The sequence below is a fragment of the Rattus norvegicus genome, chromosome 8 (genome assembly GCF_021556685.1).
Source record: "Rattus norvegicus strain SHRSP/BbbUtx chromosome 8, alternate assembly SHRSP_T2T, whole genome shotgun sequence".
Lineage (NCBI taxonomy): Eukaryota > Metazoa > Chordata > Mammalia > Rodentia > Muridae > Rattus > Rattus norvegicus.
This window is the reverse complement of record NC_141541.1, coordinates 80224940-80250316: the sequence shown is the minus strand read 5'-3', so window position 1 is coordinate 80250316 and position 25377 is coordinate 80224940. Positions and strand designations below refer to the sequence as shown.

Sequence of the window (25377 nt, the reverse complement as noted above, 5' to 3'; positions counted from 1 at the left end):
GAGCTATGTGATCAAGGCTTAAACGTGGGTGTCACCACAGTGTTTAAGGGCTCCAATGCTGAGGTCCTGGTCTCTGTAGAGTAGCATTGGTTCTCGGTTGTCACATTTGTGTGTCTGACTGCCATGTATATTCATTTTAAGCCTCCACATAAAGCAGCAAACAGCTGCCTGGTTTCTGCCAGTATTTGACATTGGGCCTTGGAAGTTAGGGATGTTGTTTTCTGTTTTATTTTGTTATTGTTTTGTCTTGGGTGTCAGGATATATTAGATTCTTAACTACCTTCTAAATTAGTTTTTGCTGATAAATTAATATAAAAACATTTGTGAATTATTAAACTCGGATATGAATTGTCATTGTCATAACTATTAGAAAAATTTTAGTCAAGCCAGGCTTGGCACATAACTTTAATCCTAGCACTTGAGAGGTAGAGGCAGGTAGATCTCTAAAGTTCTGCTACATAGAGAGACCTTGTCTCAAAAAGAAAAGGGAAAACTTTTAGTGATATAATAAAACTAGTAACATGGCATTCTACAGCTGTAAATATAGAAACCAAGCAGATTATTAAGTTGCTGATATGTTTGTTGTAGAGTGTCTTGAAAATCATATTCTTTTTTATTTTTATCAGATATTTTATGTATTTATATTTCAAATGTTATTCTCTTTTTCCCCCTTTTATCCCCCTTCTCCACTCCTCCTTCCATGAAGATGCTCCCCCACTCACCCACTCCCTCCAGGCTCCCTGCCCTGACATTCCCCTACACTGAGGCATTGAGCCTTCACCAGACCAAGGGTTTCTCCTCCTATTGATGCCAGACAATACCATCCTCTGCTATCTATGCAGCTGGAGCCGTGGGTCCCTCCGTGTGTACTCTTTGGTTGGTGGTTTAGTCCCTGGGCACTCTGGAGAGTCTGGTTGGGTGATATTGTTGTTCTTATGGTGTTGCAAACCCCTTCAGCTCCCTCAGTCCTTTCTCTAACTCCTCCATTGGGGTCCCTGTGCTCAGTCTGATGGTTAGCTGCAAGTATCCTCATCTGTATCAATAAAGCTCTGGCAGAGCCTCTCAGGAGACATCCATATCAGGTCGTGTCAGCAAGCACTTCTTGGCATCAGCAATAGTGACTGGGTTTGATGGCTGCATATGGAATGGATCCCCAGGTGGGGCAGTCTCTTTTCTTCAGTCCCTGCTCCACTCTTTGTCCCTGTATTTCCTCCCATCAGTATTTTGTTCTCTCTTCTAAGAAGGACTGAAACATCCACGTTTTGATCTTCCTTCTTCTTGAACTTCATATGGTCTGTGAATTGTTTCTCGGTTATTCCCAGCGTTTGGGCTAATATCCACTTATCAGTGAGTGCATATCATTTGTGTGTTTTTTGAGTGGATTACCTCACTCAGGATGATATTTTCTAGTTCCATACATTTGCCTAAGAATCTCATGTAGTCATTTTTAATAGCTGAATAGTACTCCATTGTGTAGATGTACCACATTTTCTGTATCCATTCTTTTGTTGAAGAACATTTGGGTTCTTTCCAGCTTCTGGCTATTATAAATAAAGTTGCTATGAACATAGTGGAACATGTGTCCTTCTTATATGTTGGAGCATCTTTTGGGTATATGCCCAGGAATGGTATAACTAGTCCTCAGGTAGTACTGTGTCCAATTTTCTGAAGAGGTCCACCAGACTGCTTTCCAGAGTGGTTGTACCAGCTTGCAATCCCACCAACAATGGAGGATCTTTCTCTCCACATCCTCGCCAGCATCTCCTGTCCCCTGAGTTTTTGATCTTAGCCACTCTAATTACTGTGAAGTGGAATCTCGGGGTTGTTTTGATTTGCATTTCCCTGATGACTAAGGATGTTGAAGATTTCTTTAGATGCCTCTCAGCCTTTCTATATTCCTCAGTTGAGAATTTTTTTTGTTTAGCTCTATGCCCCATTTTTAATAGGATTATTTGATTCTCTGGAGTCTAACTTCTTGAGTTCTTTGTATATATTGGATATTAGCCTTCTATCAGATGTAGGATTGGTAAAGATCTTTCCCTAATCTGTCGGTTGCCATTTTGTCCTAATGACAGTGTCCTTTACCTTACAGAAGCTTTGCAATTTTATGAGGTCCCGTTTGTTGATTCTTGATCTTAGAGCATAAGCCATTGGTGTTCTGTTCAGGAAGTTTTTCCCTGTGCCCATGTGTTCTAGCCTCTTACCCACTTTCTCTTCTCTTATTTTCAGTGTATCTGGTTTTATGTAGAGGTCTTTGATCCACTTGTACTTAAGCTTTGTACAAGGAGATAAGAATGGGTCAATTTGCATTCTTGTACATGCTGACCTCCAGTTGAACCAACACCAGCACCATTCGTTGAAAATGCTATCTTTTTTCCATTGGATGGTTTTAGCTCCTTTGTCAAAGATCAAGTGAACATAGGTGTGTGTGTTCATTTTTGGGTCTTCAATTCTATTCCACTGATCTCCCTGCCTGTCTCTGTACCAATACCATACAGTTTTTTATCACTATTGCTCTGTAATACTGCTTGAGGTCAGGGATGGTGATTCCCCCAGAAGTTCTTACATTCTTGTATCTCAGATTGGTCTTGTTGACAGCATTTGCAATTTGTATTTCTCCCCTCTTAAACATTTTCTTATCTTGCTATTAATAAGACACTTACTTTGTAGCCCCTGCTGGCCTAGAATTCACAAAGGTCTGTCTGCATCTGCCTCCCAATGCAGAGATGTTCTAATGAGGAAAAGCCTCATAGTAGTCTACAAAGAGGTATCTTCTAAAGAGTAGTGTGAACCTTGGCTCTTTGAGAACACCATCCAGGCCATAGTAGTTAAGCCCAAGCTGTTGCTCGGTGCGTATCAAGATTTTGTCAGTTCTTACTATCTTTAGAGGGCACAGGACTGCTAAATAAATTGCCACATAGTGTCTAACTTCTCTACCTTATATGCAATCAGCAGTGCTTAAATTGTAGATGAGATCATACATTGCTATAAGGCTTATACTCAGAAAGTATCTGACACAGTCTGACCCCTTTGGTGAGCCAGTGCTCATCTCTTATCCTCCCAAGGTCAGCTTGTGAGCTGTGAGTCAGAGTTAAGACCAAAGGATGGAGTAGGTGGGTGGTCATAGGAAGACACAGCCTTGCTCCTCATGTACTCGGGACCCACCTTGTCCTCACAAGATGTTTGATTTAAAGACACATTTTTGTGTCTGTTTCATTCAGCTTCAAGAACCTCTTTTTATTGTCCTTCATGACTGTATTTTCTAATTGTGAAAAGAAAAACTGATTTCAGGTACTAAAACTACTTCTATACTTTTCTTTAACATTAGTTAATATTTGTGTTTGATGTTTGTAAAATGACCAAAGAAGTAATCAGTTTTACTGTAGGATTTATAAAATAATCTTTCTTAAAAACATTTTGCTTTTTATCACTACATTTATAACTTAGAGTAGTTATCCTGATAGACAGGTATCTTCAGAAACTCACCAGACCTTTAAATATTATTTTGTTTGTGCAGCGGGTTCATTCTAAGAACATTACTATAGGTGAGCATCCCAACTGTAGGTTTAAATATGATGCTGCTCTCTTACTAACATTTGGGAAAAGTTAATCTTACATTGACTGTGAAGGGAAAGAAAGGAATGATAGCTGTCTTCAGCTTTGCATACTGTGTGATCTCTGCCACAGTACTTGCCTCTGTGTAAAAATGAGGATTGATTCTTGGGCACGCTTGATGGAAAATACTCCCATATGGAGCCCCGCATGCATCCCTACAACTCAATTCTGACATTGTAAAATAAAGCAGCCTTAAGACAATATTAACACAACTAAATTCTAGTATCATTACTACAGAAATAAGCTCTTTATTTAAAAAAAGAAAGAAAGAAAGAAAGATTTATCCATGGGCCTACTGTGTCAGTTCCTTACTTTGATCATAAATTGCCTTATCAGTATAAAATAGGGGTAGGCATAGTTTGGTTTGGGAGTTTGGGTTTTCTTTTTGGTTCTTGTTTTCCTTTTTCTTAATTTTTTTTTCCCACTGTTTGAGACAAGGTCTCAACTATGTAGTCTTGGCTGGCCGGGAATTCACTATGTAGACTGGACTGGCACTGGCCTTGAACTCAGAGATCATGCCTCTGCCTCCCAAGTGCTGGAATTAAAGATAAATGCCACCACAGTCAGCTGTTTTAAAAAATAAAACTACTCTGGGTATTTTAAGATGAGCCAAGATGCACTGAAATGGAAGAAAAGTTGATGACATAAATGAAAACAACTAGCAGAGCATAGACGGAGACAGACCAGCCTGTATCACAAAGTGAGTCTGCAGCTCAGAAAGGTGATAGCAGCACCTCAGCCTTTCAAGCAGGTAGGTCAGTGAGCAAGATCACTGTTAGTATAAAGTTTGTATGCATTATTTAAATAAACTAAAGTCCCTCTTGGTCTGTGTGAGGGAGAACAGACACACCTTTAATCCCAGGAGTCAGAGTCAAGTAGATCTCTTGAGTTCAAGGCCAGCCTGGCATAGATAGAGCAAGTTTCAGGTAAAGAAAAGCTTAGGTCCGGGCATGGTGGTCCATGCCTTTAATCCCAGCACTCAAGAGACAAGCATACAGGCCTCTGAGTCCTAGTCCGTTAGTCAGTTCTGGTCATTCAATTGAGGTCAGTGCAGTGGAGTAGAGTCAGTCAGTTCTGTTGAATCTGGGAGCTAAGAGTCCTTGGAGCAGAGTTCAGAGACAATTTTTATAGGAACAGTTTTACAGAGACAAGTTAGACACAGGTGAAGACAAAACGAGCCAGAAGATTAGAACAGATTGCTAAATTGTTAGTTTGAGGCCAAGCAGAACAATTCAGTAGAAGCTGGAAGAAATCAGATTGAATCAGTCGGTTTGGAAAGGAATTTAGGCCAGAACAGCTAAGTTGAACCAGCTAGTTAGAGTTCAAAAAGAACCAGAAAGGGTGAGTTTATTCGGTAGTAAACTTCCTAGATAACATCAGGTGAATAAAAGTTACTTTTACAAGAATTAAAGAAGTTTAGTCACAAAGGGCTTTTAACATTTTAACTATGTAATAAACATAAAAATCAAATTATCTGAGAGATTAATTATATTTTTTAAAAGAGCTGTGAATGAGCTCCCTCTTGTTTAAAGAATTGGGATAGCCTTCAGATAATCTTTTTAATGTTTGCTTTTAATTTTAAAATTATTTTCATTTACTTAATTTACTACTCTCTATTTATATTTTTTATTTCTCCATACCTGCCTAAACCAAATATAAAACATGAGTCTGTCTTAAGCACATTAGTGAGATTTATACTTCGTTTTAAAATAGGGTTTAGAAATACTGAAATATTGGAATTTAGTTTTAGTTTTACTTTCATTTATTTAATCTAAGAATTAACCACTAACAAGAAGAATTTAAACAAAAACTTTTAAAAAACAAAAAAAGTGGAATTGTTGGTTTTATTTGGAAATGGTAGAGAGGCTTCAGCAGGGTATACTGCTTATAGTGTGAATGTAGATACCTGTGCCCGTCCAGGTAGCATCCTGCAAGTGTCTCTGTCTTTCACAAAACATGTCCGTCAGACAGTGAGTTCATCTGCAGACAAACCAGGCAAGATTGAGGTCATTGTGTTTAGTTTGATGCCACTCGGAAAAATTACTGAGATTAACAAGGTGGCATCTGTTGCTAGACAGTAAAATCCTGAAGAACTGAGTTCAATTCCCTAAACCCACATAAAAATGAAAGGAGGGAAATGGCATAACAAAGTTGTCTTCAGACCTTCAAATATATACTGTGGTGTGCAGTAATAAGAAACAACATTTTTTTAAATTCTTAAGAGGTCTTTATTAATACTACAAAATGAATTCTTACCATGGGTCTCTTTCATTGTTACAAGACCTGTGGAAATCTAATACAGACTTTTTCTTAATTACTTTTTGATATCCCTTGAGGGGTTTGATGTCAAGGAGATGGAATAATATTTTATTCTTAGTTGTCTTGGCCTTTTGTCAACTTAACTAAACTAAAATAAAAATCTTTGTGTGGGGCAAGTTAGCTGCACATGTTTGCACATTCATTTTGTGTGTGTGTGTGTGTGTGTGTGTGTGTCTGTGTCTGTGTCTGTGTCTGTGTCTGTGTCTGTCAAAGGACAACTTTGGGGTCAGTTAGTTGGTTTTGGTTTTTAAGACAGGGTTTTCCTATATAGCCTTGTCTGCCCTAGAACTCACTCTGTGGACTAGGCTGGTCTGGAACTCCAAAGACTCACCTGTCTCTGCCTCCCAAATGCTGGAATTAAAGCAGTGCATCACCGTGCCTGGCTTTCTTAATCATGACCTTTTGTTTTAGACAGGTCTTTCATTGGTGTGAAACTTCACCATATAGGTCTCTTTTTCAGTAGAGTTATATGTATATATTGCCACAATCAGCTTCCTATGTGTATTCTAGAGTTCTAACCTCAGGTCTCCACATTTGCAAGGCCAAGTGAGCAATCTTTTCAGCCCTTCTAACTTTAAATATTCTTATATTTTCTTTTGAGCAGGAGTTAATTCTAGTGTGGGTTTCCATATTATAGGAATTATGTGTCTGGGTTTCAACTGAATAAAAGAATCATACTTATAACTACCCCCTCCCACTGTTTCAGTTCTTTTTTTCCCTAAATGGAAACCTGTAAATTTTTTATTTTCATTAAGTTCACTTTTAAATAATTTTTAAGAATTTAGATATTGTTTTTAAATTTAAAAGTACCTTGAATTTTTTGAAAATAATAGAGGTTATACACTTAAGGAAATATAAGGATTAAGGAAACAACAAAACCAGAAGTATCTTTTTAAACAGTGTATATATAAAAATCTTTAATCAGCCTATAAATAACAGCTAAATTAAAACAATCAACAAATAGTACAAATGAACAATTTATTAGAACAGAATCAGAGAACTTTATATTAAGAAGGTTGAAGGTCGGGGCTGGGGATTTAGCTCAGTGGTAGAGCACTTACCTAGGAAGCGCAAGGCCCTGGGTTCGGTCCCCAGCTCCGAAAAAAAGAACCAAAAAAAAAAAAAAAGAAGGTTGAAGTCTGTTCTTTAATTCATCAACTAATTAGATTTAACATTTTTCTATTGAGTACTAAAGTCACTGGCCAGATTAAATGAAAAGAAGTCTGTTGTAAGTTATTCCACAGAAGTCAGGCTGTAAACCTATTGTGAAGGTTCAGCATGCAAGACTAAGTCATTTAGTGGGTTGGGTCTTTTAATCTGAAATGAGGTTCTTATAGGAATTGAAGTTTAGAACATAGCAGGCCTACAGTTTTGCCTTCCTGCTATTCCTCCAACATTAGCAGCCTGTCAGCTGTATGCTAACAAGTTAACAATTAAAATAGTCCTATCTGCCTGGCCCACAGGCTCTGGGTGCAGACAAAGAACTGTTTATACACCTGTTGTTCATGTGGACAGCCATGTCAATGTGAAGCCACAGATTAAAGGAAGGATGTTGGAGCCAGGGTGGGCAAGGGTTAAAGAGAACTATAAAAGCTGTGGAAGTCGAATTCTTCAGAAAATATACGAGGGCCATTTGCAAAGGGAATCAAGTTACCTAGAAAAAGTTTCTGCTGGCTGCATTAACATGAGAAATGCCTGACTTCAAGTGTCCTACTAGTCTGAGTCCATTTTTTAAATGTTTATATTTTTATTACATATGCCAATTAAAATTTTTTGGAGACCAGTAATGTGAGTTCCTGTAAGAAGTTATTTGGACTGTTCCATTGAGGCTAGCTTTATACTCCCATTCCTTCCTTATTTTCCTTAAGGCAAGGTAATGACCCTTTGCTGTGAAGTCTTTTCTCAGGAAGGAAAGGGTCAGTAGAATACACTTTTATTATTTAAGGTGCTGAAAGGGTTTTTGTTTTGTTTTAATGGTACTATTAAAATAAAAGGAAATGGGAGTTCAGCAGATACATTGTCTCTGAACAGAATTCAGTGGTTACTGCTCATCCTGGGTTTCTCTTGTTTAATTCAAAGTGATATTTAAAGTTTATAAAGTTATAAGGCCATTTCCTTTGTTTTCATTGTAATTTATAATATTAGTTAAAAACAGTTATCAGGGCTGGAGAGATTGCTCAGTGGTTAAGACCACTGGCTGCTCTTCCAGAGGTCATGAGTTCAGTTCCCAGCAACCACATGGTGGCTCACAGCTATCTGTAATTGGATCTAATACACTCTTCCTGGTGTGTCAGTGACAGCATGCTTATATACATAAAATAAATAAATAAATCTTTTTAAAAAGATTTTAAAAATTAAGTTATCTCTTACCAAAATTCTAAGAAGTTTTAGTGTATAAAACATGCAGAAAGGGGGTTGGGGATTTAGCTCAGTGGTAGAGCGCTTGCCTAGGAAGCGCAAGGCCCTGGGTTCGGTCCCCAGCTCTGAAAAAAAAGAACCAAAAAAAAAAAAAAAAAAAAAAACACATGCAGAAAGTCCAGCTTCTGCTTTATTTCACAGAGGTTGCGTAAGCTACAATTCCTCTGTAGTATTTCACCTTTAAAATAGGCCCATGCTTCAAATTAGCATCTATATATTGTATTTGGCTCATAACTCTGCAAAATGGGATTTCTTTATTCTTTATTTGGGGGTGGAGGTTGGGGTAGGGGGCAGAAGTTAACATTGGACATCTTACTGCCTGGCTTATATATATTAAGGCAGGGTCTCTCACTCGGACTCAAGCCTGGCCAACCCAGCTGCTCTGGCTAGCTGTCTTACTCTGGGGACCTCTAGCCTCTGTCTTCCTTACCCTGAGACTACAAGCTGCTGCCATACCACCACCACCACCACCACCCCCAGCCTTGTGTGGGTGCTGGGGATCTAAACACCCAAGTCCTCAGGCCTTGGTGGCAAGAACTTCCACCCTGAGCCACCTCATCAGCCCCTAGAGTAGGATTTCCAAGTGGCCTTCCTTTCCTCTTAGGCCACTCGGTAGTCAGTATGAAGAAGACACTAGTAAGTGTTAAGGACAGACTTGACCAGGATGTCTTTACGACAGTCACATGACAAAATTGAAAGTTTCTCCTTTAATAGCCTTTCTCCACCGACTAAGGTTTTTCTGGAGTCTTTAATGGGGACAGAGGACCTGTCCAACATTTTCAAAGGTGGGAAGAGGTTGAAAGTCTGCATCATTGCTGTGGCCTTCAATGCTTTAATGTATGATTCCAATGCATGGTGAAATTTACATGTTGGGGGAGGGGCAGTTCAGTCTTGAATATCCAAGGGTAGTGTTGGCAGAGTAATTCTCAGTGGAGACTAATCCTCAGATAATTTTGATAGTAGCTGTGCAGTACATTAAAGATAAGGATAAAGAACAAGAATTCCTTTAGAAGTGTGGTCGATAGCTGCCTAATATATTCTAATCAGACCCATTGCCAAATAGCCTGAAACTCTGCCTTAGGTTCTTTTATTTAGCTTACAGGAAAACAAAGGATGAACCCATGTATCAGGGTAAAATCCAGTCATAAGAGATAAAAACTACACTAATTACTTGAGGTAGTCGATGCTTGACAACTTGTTAAAGCTGAAAGATCTTTGGGAAAACAGTAGTTTTATTTAATCCAGGAATTAACTGTTTAACTGAAGCTTAATATTCTAGTTGACAAGTCTGCTACTGTTCTAGGAAAAAGCTTTATTTGTAACATGTTTCTCCTAAAATAGTGCAGTATCTAATGATTGGTGTTTGTGTGTGCTTTACTTTCTCATTTGGGTCAGCTACAGCTTGGGTTAAGTTTGTTTGAAGCTTAAGAATAGATATGGGAATTTCATTGTCCAGGGATGCAAAGCCTTGGTTTGCTTTAGGCTTGCCTTGCAGGCCAGAGGGAGGGAAGATAAGCTGCTGTATATATGGGGAGATGTAGTTAGATGAATACCATTAGTATTCATGCAGGACTAGTTCACTCAGCACAGGAACAGGTTTGCACAGGAGCAGGTTTCCAAGTCTGTGGGGCTCTCCAGTGCCGAGGCTTGTTATTCTCTCTGGTAGCTTGTTTGAAGCCCTCTGGTGGTATTGTAGCTAGAGTGTGGGATTTACGAGCAGCCCTTTGGCTCTTCCTAACTACACTCTATGGAATACAAATTTTGAAACTTATTTTTGGATTCAAATATTTTACTATTATCAAATATTTTGAAATGTTCACCGAAATTCAGAAAAAGTAACACCCCAAAAAAAGAGTTGTTAAATTTAGATTAATACTACTCTATAAATTCCTGTATAAGACTTATACAAAACAAAATGAAGTAGTGCATGCCTGTAATCCTGGCTATTCAGAAGTAATCCTAGCTATTCAGAAGACTGAGGCAGGAGAGTCACTTGAATTAAGGATTTCAGGATCAGACCGCCAGCTGGCCTACCACAATAAAATAAAATAAAATAAAAATTGGCCACTGTTGATTTCTTTCTGATTATTTTCACTTTAGGTCGGAACTCATCGGGAAGATTCGGTCAGTCTCAATGGCAATCATTCGGTCCTGTCTAGTACTGTTGCTGCCTCAAACACAGAACTGAACCATAAAACACCAGAAAGTTTCAGAGGTGACTGTTTTGTCATTTTTGACCACTAGTTTCTGACAAGTTCTTTCTGGCTCTGCATAATGGACTTTCTCTTGCCTCCAGAAGGTTTCATACAGCATAAACCTGAGGGGCATTTACCCTCTACTCTAGAAAGCTTTGAGTCATCTTGATTGAAACATGAATCTAGTCTTAGGTTTTATGTTTCCTTTGCCTCTTTGGTAGGTGGTGTACAAAATCAGTCTGGAAGTGTTGTTCCAACAGAAATCAAGACTGAAAACAAAGAAAAAGATGAAAACCTTCATGAACCTCCTTCATCAGATGACATGAAATCAGATGATGAGTCCTCCCAGAAAGACATCAAAGTCTCATCTAGAGGCAGAACAAGGTATGTGTTAGTGTCCAGCCCTTAGATCTCATGTGTTTTCCCAGAAGAAGAAAAGGCTTAAGACACACATTGGTAATAACCAGCTACATTCTAGGTGCTAGCCTGCGGTGGTTTGTTGTTTTGTTTCTAATCTACATTTACCCATTCCATCTTCACATCTCTTTGTGCCTTCATATAAAAAAGAACCGCCTATTGTTTCTTAGTTGCTCATAGTTTATAAAAAAGACAATGAAAGGACAGGTTAAACTGATATGTTGCATGTCTACCAGTAAATATTTGCTCTGTTAAAGAACTAAGTATATGGCAAAATCTAGAGTGGTCCATGCAAGCACCAGCCTGTTGCTTATTACGTGTTATTAGAGGTTACCATATGCTTGTGTTTCGTTCCTCTGTGGCTGGGTCTGCTTTACACTGGCAGAACTGAGTAGTTGCCACTGTTACCATTTGTCTCACAAAACAGGAACTATTTACCTTTTGGTCCTTCATAGAGATTTGCTACTCTCTGATTTGAGCAGTAATTTGAGAAAAATATAGAAAAGAAAGTATTCCAAATAAAGTGATACTCTTAGGAAGAGTTTTCTAGAAATTGAACTTGATTTTTTTTCCAGGCATGAATTTAGTCCCATTAATACATTAGTTTCTAATTTGTGTATCTTCCTTCAGACTTTTTGTTTTAGTTTTACACTAAAATTAAGTAATTTTGTTTGTGCACACTCATCTGTAGTATTGTTCTTCAGACATTGTAACTGGACTGTTCTTGATATCATGATCCCCCTGCCTCAATCTCCAAGTGCTGGGATTACAGACATGATCAGCCAAGTCCAGCGTGACTTAGTGTATTTTCAGTGCCTCCTGTTTTATGGTATATGAGTCATTTATCAATGATGTATCTATCATATACAGCCATTGATATTTAGAACACCCATTTTGTGTGCTAGATTATAAGGTAATGAGACGCAACGATAGAACTAACAATCCATCCATGACCCTTTCTTCCAGTTACACACCTAACAAAGAACTTCTTTGCTTTGACATTCTCATAGCTTTCAAAGCCTAAGTGTCTCTCTTGAGAAAAACGAATCTTGGCAGTGCTATGGTTTTAGTATGCATTTTACTCACATGAAGAATGTAAATGAGAAAGTAAATTCAGTCAGGGAATTCTGAGACCACTTCTTCTAGGCAACCTAATTCATGGTTTTATTATTCTGAACAAATTTTAACAGATAATTTGCATCCCTCTCTGCATGTCCATTAGAAATCAACAGACTTCCACTGTAAAGGGCCAGAACAGACTCTTACAGTTTTATGGGCCACATTGTCTCTTTGACAGCTATTCAGTTCTACTGTTGTAGTACCCGATAGCCAGGCTGTCCTTCAAAAGGATGTTTTTATTCCAATTCCCCCTGTTTTCTTTTTCCATCATCATAGTTACCTATGTTTTGAGACCCTCTGTGTCTTGTCATCTCTCCCTGGTGTAATAGGTAGCTGCCCGAGTGTTTCTAAGCAGGCACACTGTGCCAGTGCTCCAGCACGCAGTACGTTTGAGTCAGTGGGGCTGCTATTGCTCTTCTGAGTCTGTAGAGTAAGGGTGGAACTTGTGTTGAACTAGTCCTGGTGTTGCTGATCTTGGATCCAGTCTGAATGTAGTAGAATTTAGTTTTGTTTCTTATTCACAAATAATTTGCTTTCTTGGTAAAAATATGTGATGAAAATGTATATATGTGGGACAGTTTAACTAAATGACTATTCAGGTACATTGAAGAAAGGAAAGGAATATCCAGTCACATTAAGTACAGCTGTTGCTCCTGTCTAGTAGGGATTATAATTTCTGTTCCACCATTATAATTTATAATTTGGCACAAGCAGCATATCTATAGAGAAGCTCATAAACACTGTTGCTGCTCTTTTCCAGCAGTACCAATGAAGATGAGGATCTGAATCCAGAACAGAAAATCGAAAGGGAGAAGGAAAGGCGGATGGCTAACAATGCCAGAGAGCGCTTGCGTGTGCGGGATATCAATGAGGCATTCAAGGAGCTCGGCCGAATGTGTCAGCTTCATTTGAAGAGTGAGAAACCACAGACAAAACTTCTCATTCTTCATCAAGCCGTGGCAGTCATCCTTAGTCTAGAACAGCAAGTCAGAGGTAAGTCAGTCCAGCAGAGACAGGCAAACGTTTGTTAACTGTGCTTTGCTTAGGCAAGTCGTGCGACAGGTCTCTGAATATGTCTCTGCCATCGGAATCCAACTCTCCCTGTAGTTCTGAGACTTGGTATCTACAGATTTAGAGCTTCCCACAAGCCTGTAGAGACCAGTCCTGGGAAATGTGGCAAAGAACAAACAGCATTAGCCTCCCGGAAACTTGGAGCCTATCTGCTCCTGTGGCCTCAGTGTCTGTCCTCACTGTTGAGTTTACTTGCCTAGACCTGCCCTCCTCGCGCACTGCCGAATTCCCTCCTCCTTCCTCCATCGGTTGTTCCCATGTGCTTTATCCTGAATTCTATAAATGCTGCTGGTTAGCAGCACATCTGTGACCTTTACACCCGTGTCAGGAGGTCTCAGGGCCGCTTTACTGATCTCTATTAGAAATTCCATGAACTTCTTGGATATGTTTAGTTTGAAAGAGCTCACACTATTGACTGAGACAACTATCCTACTTACTACTTCATAAAGTCCAATGGGATCCTGAAAATCTTTAAACTTTATAGCTTAGTGTGCATTTGTCTCAACACCTCTTCTCTGCTGGGCAGTTACCAGATAGTGGAAACTTCTGCCCTTGAGCTTCCACCCTCTAGATATGTTTTATCTGCAGCCTTTTTGCAAGGAATTTAAAAATGTGGCTTTGGGCTACAAGTCTCCATTTTTGTTTGTGAGCACTCTCCTGTTTGTATTAGATATCTAAATGCTTGTACTGGGTAGACAGAGTAGGCAAGTGCCTGAAAGCTACACCATTACCATTAGCTGGAAATTCATGTCTCTGTCCATCCAGCACATTTGACATATAGGGGTGGCACACGGTCATCCTGCTCCTACAGGCAGGTGTGTTCTCGAGAGTCTTGTTCAGAACTCTAAACATGAGTGATAGAGAAGATGGTCCATGACAGATTACAGCCTCCTCTGATACACACAGGCTGGAACAGGGACGTTGTTCTGCCTTCACCAACCATTCTCAGGCCATTCATACATACCCCTCTGGAACTGTGTCTGAATGGACATTTGACCCCACTCTGAAGACAGCGGGGCCCCTGTGAGGAAGTCCTGGGTATATTCTTCTCCTTTCAGCCTATCTTTCGTGCCCCTTTGATTTCACCAGCACTTCACTGTTAACACCACCTTCTCTATCTGCTTAGAAGTCTGAGTGATCAGCAAAGGTGCCAGAACGCATTCCTGTGTAACACCTTTTCATTTCTGCCATGCATTAGAGCTAGAAGACAGGGTTGGATTTTTAAAACTTTTGAGAGTGGAGATACCTAGCCTCAAATGTAAGCCATTAAAATGAAAAATGTTTCATTACTTGAAAAATGTCTCACTCACAGGTGGACCTTGTTCATTTGCAACTTTGCAGGACTTTGCAGCAGTCCTCTGCAGGCACTAAGAGCAGAAAAACCAACTCTTAGAGGATATCCAGGCTTGTCCAGATACTTACTAGCCTACCTCATAACTAACGTGTTATGAGTATAGTTCTGACTTTTTCACGTGTTATGAGCTGTCTAAGTCTAAGGAATTCTTCACTGATGAGAGAGACAGACATGAGTGAACTTCAGACACACTGAACTCCAACTGTCCTAAAGATTGCTTTGATCCCAGGAAGGCCTTTTCTTCCATTTTCAGACTATTAAGCATGAAATCCATCTTTTATCTTTTTTTTTTCTCCATTAATTGTTCTACTTTATAGCCTGATCAGGGTCCCCCTTCCTTCCTCTCCTCCTCCACCTTACTCCCTTCTCCCCATTCCCCTTCCCCTACTCCAGAGAAGAAGAGGCCTTCTGTGGGTACTCACCCACCCACCCACCTAGGTACGTTAAGTCACAGTAGGCCTGAGCTCATCCTCTCCCACTGAGGCCAGACAAGGTAGCCCAGCTAGGATAAAGGGATCCAGAGGCCTACAACAGAGTCAGACAGCCCCCTCTCCAATTGTTAGGGGAGCTACTTGAAGAACAAGCTGCACGTGTAAGGGGCCTAAGTCCAACATGCATACTTATTGTTTGGTAGTTTAGTCTCAGAGCCCTCATGAGCCCAGGTTAGTTTACTTTGTAGGTCTTCTTGTGGTATCCCTGACCACTTCAGCTCCCTCATTCCTTCCACTCTTCCACAAGACTCTTGAGCTCCACCTCATTTAGCTGTTTCCGGCAGCTGTTGGATGAAACAAACCTCTCAGAAGACAGTCATGCTAGGCTCCTGTCTACAAGCATAGCAAAATATCATTAATTGTGTCAGGGGTTGACAGAGCCTTTATCTTACAACTCCTTGAAACGCATTCAGATGCCCTCTGCCCCATATCTCATCAGCTCCCAGTGCCAGTATCTAATCCTTGGCAGTGTCTTCTAAACTTAGTGCAGTTGTCTTTGCCTAGACTGTATCTACAGCAGTTAGGATGTTTGATAACATGTCCATTTAAGAACACCTGCAGTCCTGAGCCAGCAGTTTCTGTAAAAACATACTTTGTTTACCTGGCTTAGTATCTGACCAACCCCAACCTTGAGCCTCCTAGCAGTCCTAGGGCTAGCAGTCATCCTGGGGTTCTCCAGATCACTTTTTGTGCTTTGTTATTCATTGTACAAAACCCCATCTGATCTCTGCCCTTGCCTTTTAAGCATTTCCATTGTCACAATGATGGCCATTTCTCTTCCTAGCAAATTTTATTGTGGCCCTCAAGTTTGTATTCTCATCTTACACAAATTCTGTGAGGTTATCAAACACTTCTTCCTCCCAAACTCATTCACACATCAGCTCATTCAGCTCTCCGTTTTGGATCAGAGTGGAGGAAAATGCAGAGTGGTGGTTCTTAGGTCTAGCAGACACCAGAATCATCTGAGGTCTTCTTTCAAACATGTGTCCAGATCCCAAACCCAGGATATCGATTTTCAAGATGATCCAACATGGCAGATAGTGTACTGATAATGCTTCACTCTTTCCTTTACCCATTAAAATGAATTAAAATGGTATTAATGCAAAAAGACAGAAGGACAAAAATAAGCATAGGGTGGAAAGTCGGTAACAGACAAGCTTATTTCTAAGGCTCACACACATGTGTCTCAAGATTAGCATTTAACATTAAGCTAAAAAGAATGGTTTAAAGGTGACCTGACCATAGGTAGAACCAGCAGGACGGCTTAACTGTTAAAAAACAAGAGCTACAAACGAGAGCCTGACAACTGGAGTTTGATCCCTGAAGGGCACCACCATGGTGGAAGGAGAAAACCAACTCCTGTAAGGGACACACGTACACACCTGTATGTACATACACAATGAATAAATATTTTTAAGACCTGAGGATAAAGAACATCATCATGAGATTTTAACACACTAGGTTTAGAAGATTATCCCTAAAACTTCTAGGGACAAAACTTAAGTCATCTAGAAACAAAGAAACAGGATTCCAGTGATATCAACTTGGGACATTTTTAGATTCTTGAGACAGTAGAGGAATGCCTTCACCACCTGCCGCCATGTATATCTCAGAAAGCATTTGGATCATAGACTTGCCAATAGGCACACACACAGGAAGAACACAGCTGTGGGACCCAGGAAAGCTCATGCATAGGCAAGTCAGTTATGGAACACCATGTCAGCTTACTGGCCTAGAGGGTGCTTACCTATGGGTAAAGAGCTTCAGGGAAAGAACATGAAACTCATGAGTAATACAATGTATTTGAGGGTTTATGAAAACATACTGATAAGCATTTTTGTTGGTATGTTACAACATTGAGGAACAGTATTAAAAATGGAGGAAAAAAGGGGTTGGGGATTTAGCTCAGTGGTAGAGCACAAGGCCGTGGGTCCGGTCCCCAGCTCCGGAAAAAAAAAAAAAAATGGAGGAAAAAAAGAAGTCAGCTGTTAACTAGAAGAACAGCTATATGAGGGAACTATCACTAAAATTCTTGTCTCAGCATGTATTTCCATGGAGTCACAATAGCCTAGATAATTTGCTTTGCCATAGTAATGTAAAGGAGTGACTATTGAATTAGCCAAAAATTCAGTAGATAAAACTCTTGATGAAAATACAGGAATCTGGTTCCACTTAGATTTGTAACAGACCTTCCTGGCTATGTAACACATTGGCCAGAGCTACTCATCACATCAAGGATATAAGAGAGTAGCATAGGCCTTTGGAGCTGCTGCTGCTGCTGCTGCTGCTATCAAAACTGTGGACACTTTAAGTAGAGTCTGCTAGAATAGTCTCTTTTTTCCAGTCCTAACTATTCTTTGTCTGACTCTCAGAGTCTACAAGATCTTGCCTAACATGTCAAGCTGGAGGCTCTGGTTCTTCTCAGCTATTACATTATACCCCTTAGGTCTTATTATGAAAAGAGTCATACTTAGCTCAGAGCAGTGGTCCACTAGAAGAGAAATAAAAACCCGTTCCCTTTGAAAACCTTCAAGACTCACTTTGTTGACATTCTGATTTACCCTTAGTCTCTGGTCCTGGACCACTGTCTCAACAATTCCATGATACCTCTCAAAAGACAAACTCTTCCTCTTAGAGACAGTTTCCTGTTGAAAAAGCAGCACTTGGGTTATGTGTGCATCTGAGTGCATGAGTGTGCATGAGACCGTGAGTTCATCCCAGAACTACAAAAAGGGAAAGAAAGTCATTGTTGTCTTTTAAAGATTTATTGTGAATTATGTATATGGGTATGTGCATGTGAGTGCCGATGCCCAGGGAGGCCAGAGACGTTGGATCCCCATGAGTTACTGGTGGTTGTAAGCCACTCTGTAAGAATGGTGTGTGCTCCTAACCACTTAGCCCTCCTTCCAGCCTCATGCTGATATTTTTCATCTAGATGACAAACGTACCATTTGTACTTACTAGGAATCCTTAGTAAGTAAAGAGTAAAGTATTTCTCTTCTTTCATTAATTCTCCTCATAATCGTATAGGTTTTATGCATTTTCCCTAAATGTCAGGGTCTTAGAGAAGCAGAGTATAAACTGATACTGTATCATTCTGTGTCAGTTGTAATTCATAGAGTCAACTGAGTTTACCATAATAAACCCTTTTCTCTAAGATGTGAGCACTATAATGTATACATTCAAATACACTTACCTTCCTTAGGGGAAACATTAACAAAGAGAGCTGTGCTATGAGCATTGAGTCAAGCACCCATTTCTAGAAAATAAGACATTTTAAAAATGCAATATCTTCTGGGCTTAGTGGTACATATCTTTAATCCAAGCACCTAGGAGGCAGAGACAAGCAGATCTCTTGAGTTTGAGGCCAGCCTGGTCTACATAGTAAGTTCTAGGGCAGCCAGGCTACAAAGTGAGTCCCTATCTCAGAAAAAACAATGCAATTTCTATGAATATTATATTTATTACAGATTAGTTCTAAATGGTCTCTTTATAAATTGATGTGTGTGGCACTTGACCTCCTATAGCATAGGCTTATAACAGAAACAAAATATACCTATGCTGACTTTTCCATTTCTAAAGATATATTAATGTTTTATATATATATATATGGGTCTTTGTCTGTATTTACATCTACACACCAGAAGATGACATCAGAGCACGTGTGTCTGCAATTATAGACAATTTTGAGCCATCATGTGGGTGTTGAGGTTTGAACTCTGAGTCTCAAGGAGATCGACGAGTGTTTTTATTACTCTGCTAACTCTCCACCCCCACCTTTTCACTTCTTATGGTAGTTCCTGTTCATATGACTTCTCAGAGACATACATGTACATCACACATCACATCTTGGCTGTCTTCTATAAGAAGTTTTAGTGCCTTCCTTGTTATACCACAACCACAGAAAGAACTCTGTCATCTTGTTCTATGTTGTTAAAAAAAAAAAAAAGGCATAGATATCTTGCTTATAACAGTTTTTTTACATAATTTTTGTTTCTATTATAAGCATATGCTATATCAGAATAGGAAAGGAAGAAATGCCATAGTCATCTGCCTCCCTTGTATCATGTGTTTTCTACAAAGGAATAGTTTTCTGAACTGGTAAATTTGAGGTACAGCACAGATATCTTTCTAGGTACAAGTTGGGTATCAGGCCTTTATATCAATTCAGTATACTCTGTCATACCATGACGCTAAGGAGAACTTGATTGATTGACAAATAATAGCACTTGCCTAGATCAACATGTTAATTTCAAACAAGTTAAACCCTAAGAGACTAAATAATAATTAAAAAATAGAGAAAATACAAAGTAGTTACCAAGAATTCTGGCATCTCATTTAATACTACAAGTTTTAGTATGAGCATAGCAGGGCTGCTTCTGTAAATTAGATTAATATAAAAATGAAGTTAGAGCTTGATCATCCTCACAGAAAGAACAACAGCAATTCGTTGCGTGTAAGACCTTAAGAAGATAAGAAGTTAGAGGCTAGCCTGGGTAACAGACACCAGTCAGGCCTAGAGATTCAATCTCATTGCCACTTGCCTGACCCTCCAGCCCTAGTCCCTTGGTTTGCCTTCTTTCATAATGAACCAGTTCTCTCCTTCTGCTATAGAGAGGAACCTCAACCCCAAAGCAGCCTGCCTTAAGAGAAGAGAAGAAGAAAAGGTCTCTGCTGCGTCAGCAGAGCCGCCCACCACGTTGCCAGGAACCCATCCTGGGCTTAGTGAGACAACCAACCCTATGGGTCATCTGTAAACATCAGCCAGGTGAGTGTGGGTCTGGGAAGGAAGTGCAAGGATATTACTTCATTTTAACCATTTACAGTGGTCAGAGTTCAGACCAGCGCTCTCTGGCAGGCCCTGGTGATTGTAAAAGTCAGGAATAATTGGTTAAAGTTATATAATTTGGAATACAATGATCTATGGGCCTTCCTGTTGTCTTATCAAAGCCAGTACCATTTTAGACCACATTACTATTTAAATCACTTCATTAGCATAAAGAAGTACCAGGTCTGAGTCAGCCTGTGTGCTCATGCTCCAAGAAGAGGACATCACAGTAACTCCTTTCTCAAATCGCCCCTGCTCCCACCCTCGCTCCACATTCTCTGGTCACAAGTACTGGGCTCAACTCTTCTCTATAAGACTTTTATTGTACACAAGGATCACCTGGATCCTTGAATTGAGATACGTGTGAAATGCAGTGCTCTTCTGAGTGAGTTGAACACACTCTGGTACCCACTGATGGATGAGTGCAAAGGTGTGAGGTGATAATCCCAAAGTAGCCCTTTCCCTGCTGGAGTTTTCCTTACAAAGGCTTAGTTGCAAAGTTAATGTTTTAGAAGCTGATCAGTGTGAACTATAATTAAATATTTTAAACTAGCATTTTAGCTAGCAGCATGGACCAAGAGTAGAACTGGTGATTTTATTTTTTGGAATGTTGGAGTTTTTTAGACAGGGCTATCCTATGTAATGCTCTCTGGCCCAGTAGACCAGGCTGCCCTTGAACTCACAGAGATCTACCTACTTCTACCTCCCAAGGCTGGGATTGAGGGCATATGCTACCACTCCCAACCATAACTTCATTTTTATAACCTGTCTTAAGCATTATATAGTTATTTTCTTATATTTTTCAGCAGATTCAAAATAGTAGAGGCAAATGGATGGAAGCAGGAACAATACCAAATGTAGTTTCTCATTTTGAGGTACAAATCTGGAATTTGATAGAATAGTAGCTCTTTTATGTCAGATTTGGTTTATGCCACCACTGCTAGGATCAAATTAGACTGCAGTGAAAAGGGAGAACAGGAAGAAAGGTCAGTATTCAGGTAGTCATTTCTCACTGTAACAGCAGCTTCCTGGGTGGAGCTCTAAACCACTGTCCCACAAACATCTGCAGTCATCCTGTAGTCAGAGTCCTCAGGCAAGAGCTGCTGAATTCACACTCTAAAAGGCAAGCCACTGCCCTGTATTCTACAGAAAACAGAATCTAGGCAAGTAACAGATCCATCTTATAAATAAATGTTGGTGTCTTTAGATTAAAAACACACCACTGTTTCTCAGGGCAGAGGTGACTTTTTAAGTTGATAGATCTAGAAGAGCAGTAGTGAGAAACAACTTCATACAAAGCTCAAGTGCTACGTTTCCTTTCAACCGTGAAAAGAACTTACAGTCAGCATCACTCTGGACTCAGAACCTGTCTTACTTCCTATCTACTGTCATTCTCTCTTAGTTACTTCCAGATCTTTACATGTTGCACTGCCTGCTGTGTTGGGATCTCTAGCCTTATCTTTCTGTATAATGTGGAAATATTCTTACTGAAGGGCCCAGGAGATGTCTCAGTGGTTGTAAATGCTTGCCATGCAAACTTGACAGCCTGAGTTCAATCCCCAGTATGCACACGATGGAAGGAAAAACCTACTCCTTGAGGCTGTCTTTAGACCACCACAGACATGCAGTGGCAAATGTGCTTCTGCACTTGCACTAATAGTAATAATAATTTAGGGAACATACAAAAAATGTTCTAACAATTCGCCACCAATGTAAAACCAAGTAGCTTTTAATAGTTTTCTATCCCCAAGAGTATCACTGTTATCAAACAGTATTGACTATCATCTGATAAGGAAGTGAAAGTATGATTTTTCCTAAACTGTCCACTATAAGGGGTTGTAATGGCATTTTTCAGGGTTGTTTATATATACATTGTAATGGGAACATATGAATGTATAAAGTTTTAATTAATAAGATAATTTCTTAAATTCTTTTTTTTCTTCACCCTGATACAGGTTTTCTCTGTGCAGCCCTAACTATCCTATAACTTGCTCTGTAGACCAGGCTGGTCTCAAACTCACAGAGATCTACCTGCCTCTGGAGTATGGGGATTAAACATGCATCATCACTGCCCATCTATTTCTTAAATTCTTTAGATAATACTTAGTGAGAACCTACCATGGACCAGTAGCTGAGACTTACTAACTCTCTGTTGAGACGAAATGAATATAAATCATTAGTCTAACATGGTGGACCGGCCACAGCAGTGAGAATGCTGTGATCACACAGCTGAGCAGTCAGTGGGTAGACTCTAAGGTCAGGGATTGCCAGCTCACCTGCTCCCACAGGGAAGTTTGCATAATCGGCTGGCTAAGCTGATGTATAAAGCCTTAATCAGAAGGTTCCCTATACACACAGTAAAATTCTTGCAATCACAGACTAGTCCCTTTCCTTGGAAGTTTCACTTTCTGCAATTCCAGTTACTTAGAGCCAACAGTAATCCATTAACAGTTTGCAATGAAGGCTGGACTTGGTGGCACATCCCTTTAATCTCAGCACTCTGAGGCAGATGCAGGGATTATGAGATCTAAATTAGCCTGGTCTTCATAGCAAATTCCAAGCCAGCCAAAGATACATAACGAGACCCTGTCTCAAAAAGAAAATTTAGATTTATAATGTTACGGGCTCTGTTTTATTGTTTATTGTTGCCATATTTTACTATGCCCAACTTTATCCTGAGCATTTATGTATAGGAAAAAAATCATAGTACAAGTAAGATACCGTGCACAGTTTCAGGCATTCAGTGAGGATCTTGGGCCATAGTCCCTCAGCTCAGGAGGGACTTCTGATATCTTAAAGGTTCTTGAGTAAGTCACTTGAACTAACTTAGCACAAACCTAAGTATAATGAACAATAACTAGGATTTGGAGAGGTGTGTTGTTTTTAACTATTGCTATATTTAATAATTAAATATAGTAACTGTCCTCTTCTCTCCCTGACACAGTTCCAGAGTCATCAGTAGGCTAGATAGAAGGTGACCTCTCCTCATAAAGATTTGGACAACTCAGATTATCTGAAGACACAAACCTGGCAGGAGGGAGAAGAAAAAGCAAAACACTTGAAACAAGAAACTCATATGTAATCCTATGATCAAAGCAACTGGTCAACACTTCCATCAGAAGTGAGGATAGGAAGCTCATCAGAGAACGTCGGCCCGTGAGGTGTTTGCAGCGTATCATTCTGCTGTAAGCAATGTGTCGCTTCTGCACAATCAGAGACTGTCTCATCTCTCCACTCACCGTGGAAGTTGCCTTGTGCCTAAACTGAATTGACAAATGCATTGTAACTACAAATTTTATTTATTGATATGGAACTGTGAGGTCTACATATAAAGGGAAAAGTTCATGTGGGAAGCTGATGTACACTCAGCTGATGCCAGCATTGTTAAAGCTGTTCACAGAGCAGTGGCAACCATTGGCCCTTAGCATTCCCGGCATACCTGTTAGTGTCTTAAAAAGGAAGGGAGTCCTTTGTTGCCCTCTCCGACCTTCGCCATATGAATAGTGTTTTCCATGAAATAGGAAACTATTACTTGGTATAGCATTTCTCTCTTGTTTTTTTCACTCATTTTTATTTTCTCTTTGTGGGTGTTATGTTTGATCTGAGTCTGCATAGTTTATGGTCACAGTCCAGAACCCTCCTTACAGCCCTGTGTGCTTTGTTCATGTCCCTGAAGTGATAAGCAGGCACCGTCTGTGACCATAGCCTAGCTAAGATTTTTGAAAGGGGAAGTTTTTGTTCCCTGGATTTGCCCCCAAATAAACATTGCTTTATTTCTAATAATCACTAAGACTTTTCAGGCTTCTAGGTTTCATAGTAAAGCTATAATAGCAAGAAGTGTAACTTACAAAGGAGAGTCTACTTTTTAGGAATTGCTTTGTTCCGAGCAGTAAGTACTACACAATATAGTACTTGTAAAGTGTTAGCTGTTAAGTAAGCACAAAATGCATTCAATACAATACAAAGATGACTTTTCGTGGTGAGCGTAAGAAAACCCGGTAGTCACCGGGACAGGCAGTGTGATGAGTGCACTCAACCACTCTGAGGCTAATTACCTATGGAATCCAAGAGCAATGGTCACATTTCCTTATTCTAGCTTTACTTCTCTGTCCTTTGAGTGGCTGGTCAGTGTGGGGTAGGGTAGGAGGGTGACTTAATCACCTACAACCACCTGCCCCCGCCCCACGAAGAGCCAGATTAGCACCGAGCTGTCCCTGTCAGTCCATCTAGCATTGTGCATTAGGGCACCCTCCGTCTCTCTCTAATCCTTTACAGTTGTTTTTAAGACACAGTAATCACTTTAAACTTCCATGAACTCTGTCTTCCACCACAGCAGCCCTGGGAGAGGAAAACATGCTGAGCACAATGGTCTTGGCTAAGTTACTCCTTAGAGCCAACATCAGTGGCAATCCGCACACAGAAGAAAAATCCCAGACCGTTCTGTAACTTACAGACACCGGAGAATTTGAAAGAACAAAAACCATTAAGACAGCACTTCAGATCCTCATCAGGACTATTTCTAACAAGTCAGTTTTTGGTGAACGTAGTGGACTTAATCTGTATATGTTCTCCAGTTACATCAGACTTTCTCTGTGGCCTTGTTCTTCATTTCAGTGTTAATCAGCTAAAACAGAATTGTTGCTATGACGTGGGAGTGAACATAAGCCACTGCCTGGCCTTTTTTTTTCTTCAGAGCTTGTTGTCTTTTTCGCTATGTTAGACTTTGCAGAATGCCCAGAAGCTTTCCTTCATAAAATAGAAAGAAAAAACATTTGGCTTATTTTTCACTGTAGCTAGTCTTTTATACAATAATCTTGTAAGAAAATTTCTTGAATTCTAAATATTACTCTTTCTAGATTTTTGAAATCAAAAGTTTTCAGTAAAAAGTTTCTTACTTTATTTTATTATATTAGGTAGTTAAAGAAAATGTAGGGTTATTTACCATAACCTGTTCATTAATATCAGAAATTTACAATAGCATTTTAAGAGCATAGTAGGTTCTAGCATACCGTGTAGTTCCTATGGAGTATTGTGAGAGCGAATTGTTGGAGATGGGCTGCTTTTCATCTCGTTCTCCAGTTTCCATTGTTGGTTTATTGCAGATTTGTATCCTGTGTCAAATTCAAGGTATTATTGATAAACCTTTTCAACCAGCAGCAAGAAGTTCAAATTTTTTTTTCTGTCGCTGTAACAGAAAACACAGTTATGTATATAACATTTATGTAGCAATAAATGTGCCATCCTTTTTTTAACATAGTAAACTAGTGAGTTTTTTACACTCCTGTTTCCCACGGAATAATGTAATTTGTTTTCTTTTCTCTATCTCCTTCCTCCCAGAAAGGCTGGAACTGCTTTTCCTGTCCACACTAACTGTGCTTCATGGGTGACCCTGCAGGACAGATGGGGCTCGGTGAGCTAAGATGACCCACCCGGGCCCACAGCTCTCCTCTTGCCCCCTCTACTGATACTTGGGCCCACATAGCTCTCCTCTTGCCCCTCTACTGATACTGGGGCCCACATAGCTCTCCTCTTGCCCCTCTACTGATACTG

The 25377-nt window shown here is 39.8% G+C and overlaps 1 protein-coding gene across 50 annotated transcripts in view; it reads left to right on the top strand.

Annotated features, from left to right (window-relative positions):
* Tcf12 (transcription factor 12) overlaps positions 1 to 25083 on the top strand; it is a 307523-nt gene extending 282440 nt beyond the window's left edge. For 32 of the 50 annotated variants that reach the window (XM_087560632.1, XM_087560627.1, XM_087560618.1 and 29 more), the window contains 5 exons: positions 10453 to 10567; positions 10769 to 10931; positions 12844 to 13076; positions 19614 to 19767; positions 22772 to 25083. In XM_087560632.1, the coding sequence (XP_087416758.1) occupies positions 10453 to 10567; positions 10769 to 10931; positions 12844 to 13076; positions 19614 to 19756 (654 nt within the window). In that variant the 3' untranslated portion in view covers positions 19757 to 19767; positions 22772 to 25083. 50 annotated transcript variants of the gene reach the window in all.
* The last annotated feature ends 294 nt before the right edge of the window (positions 25084 to 25377 follow it).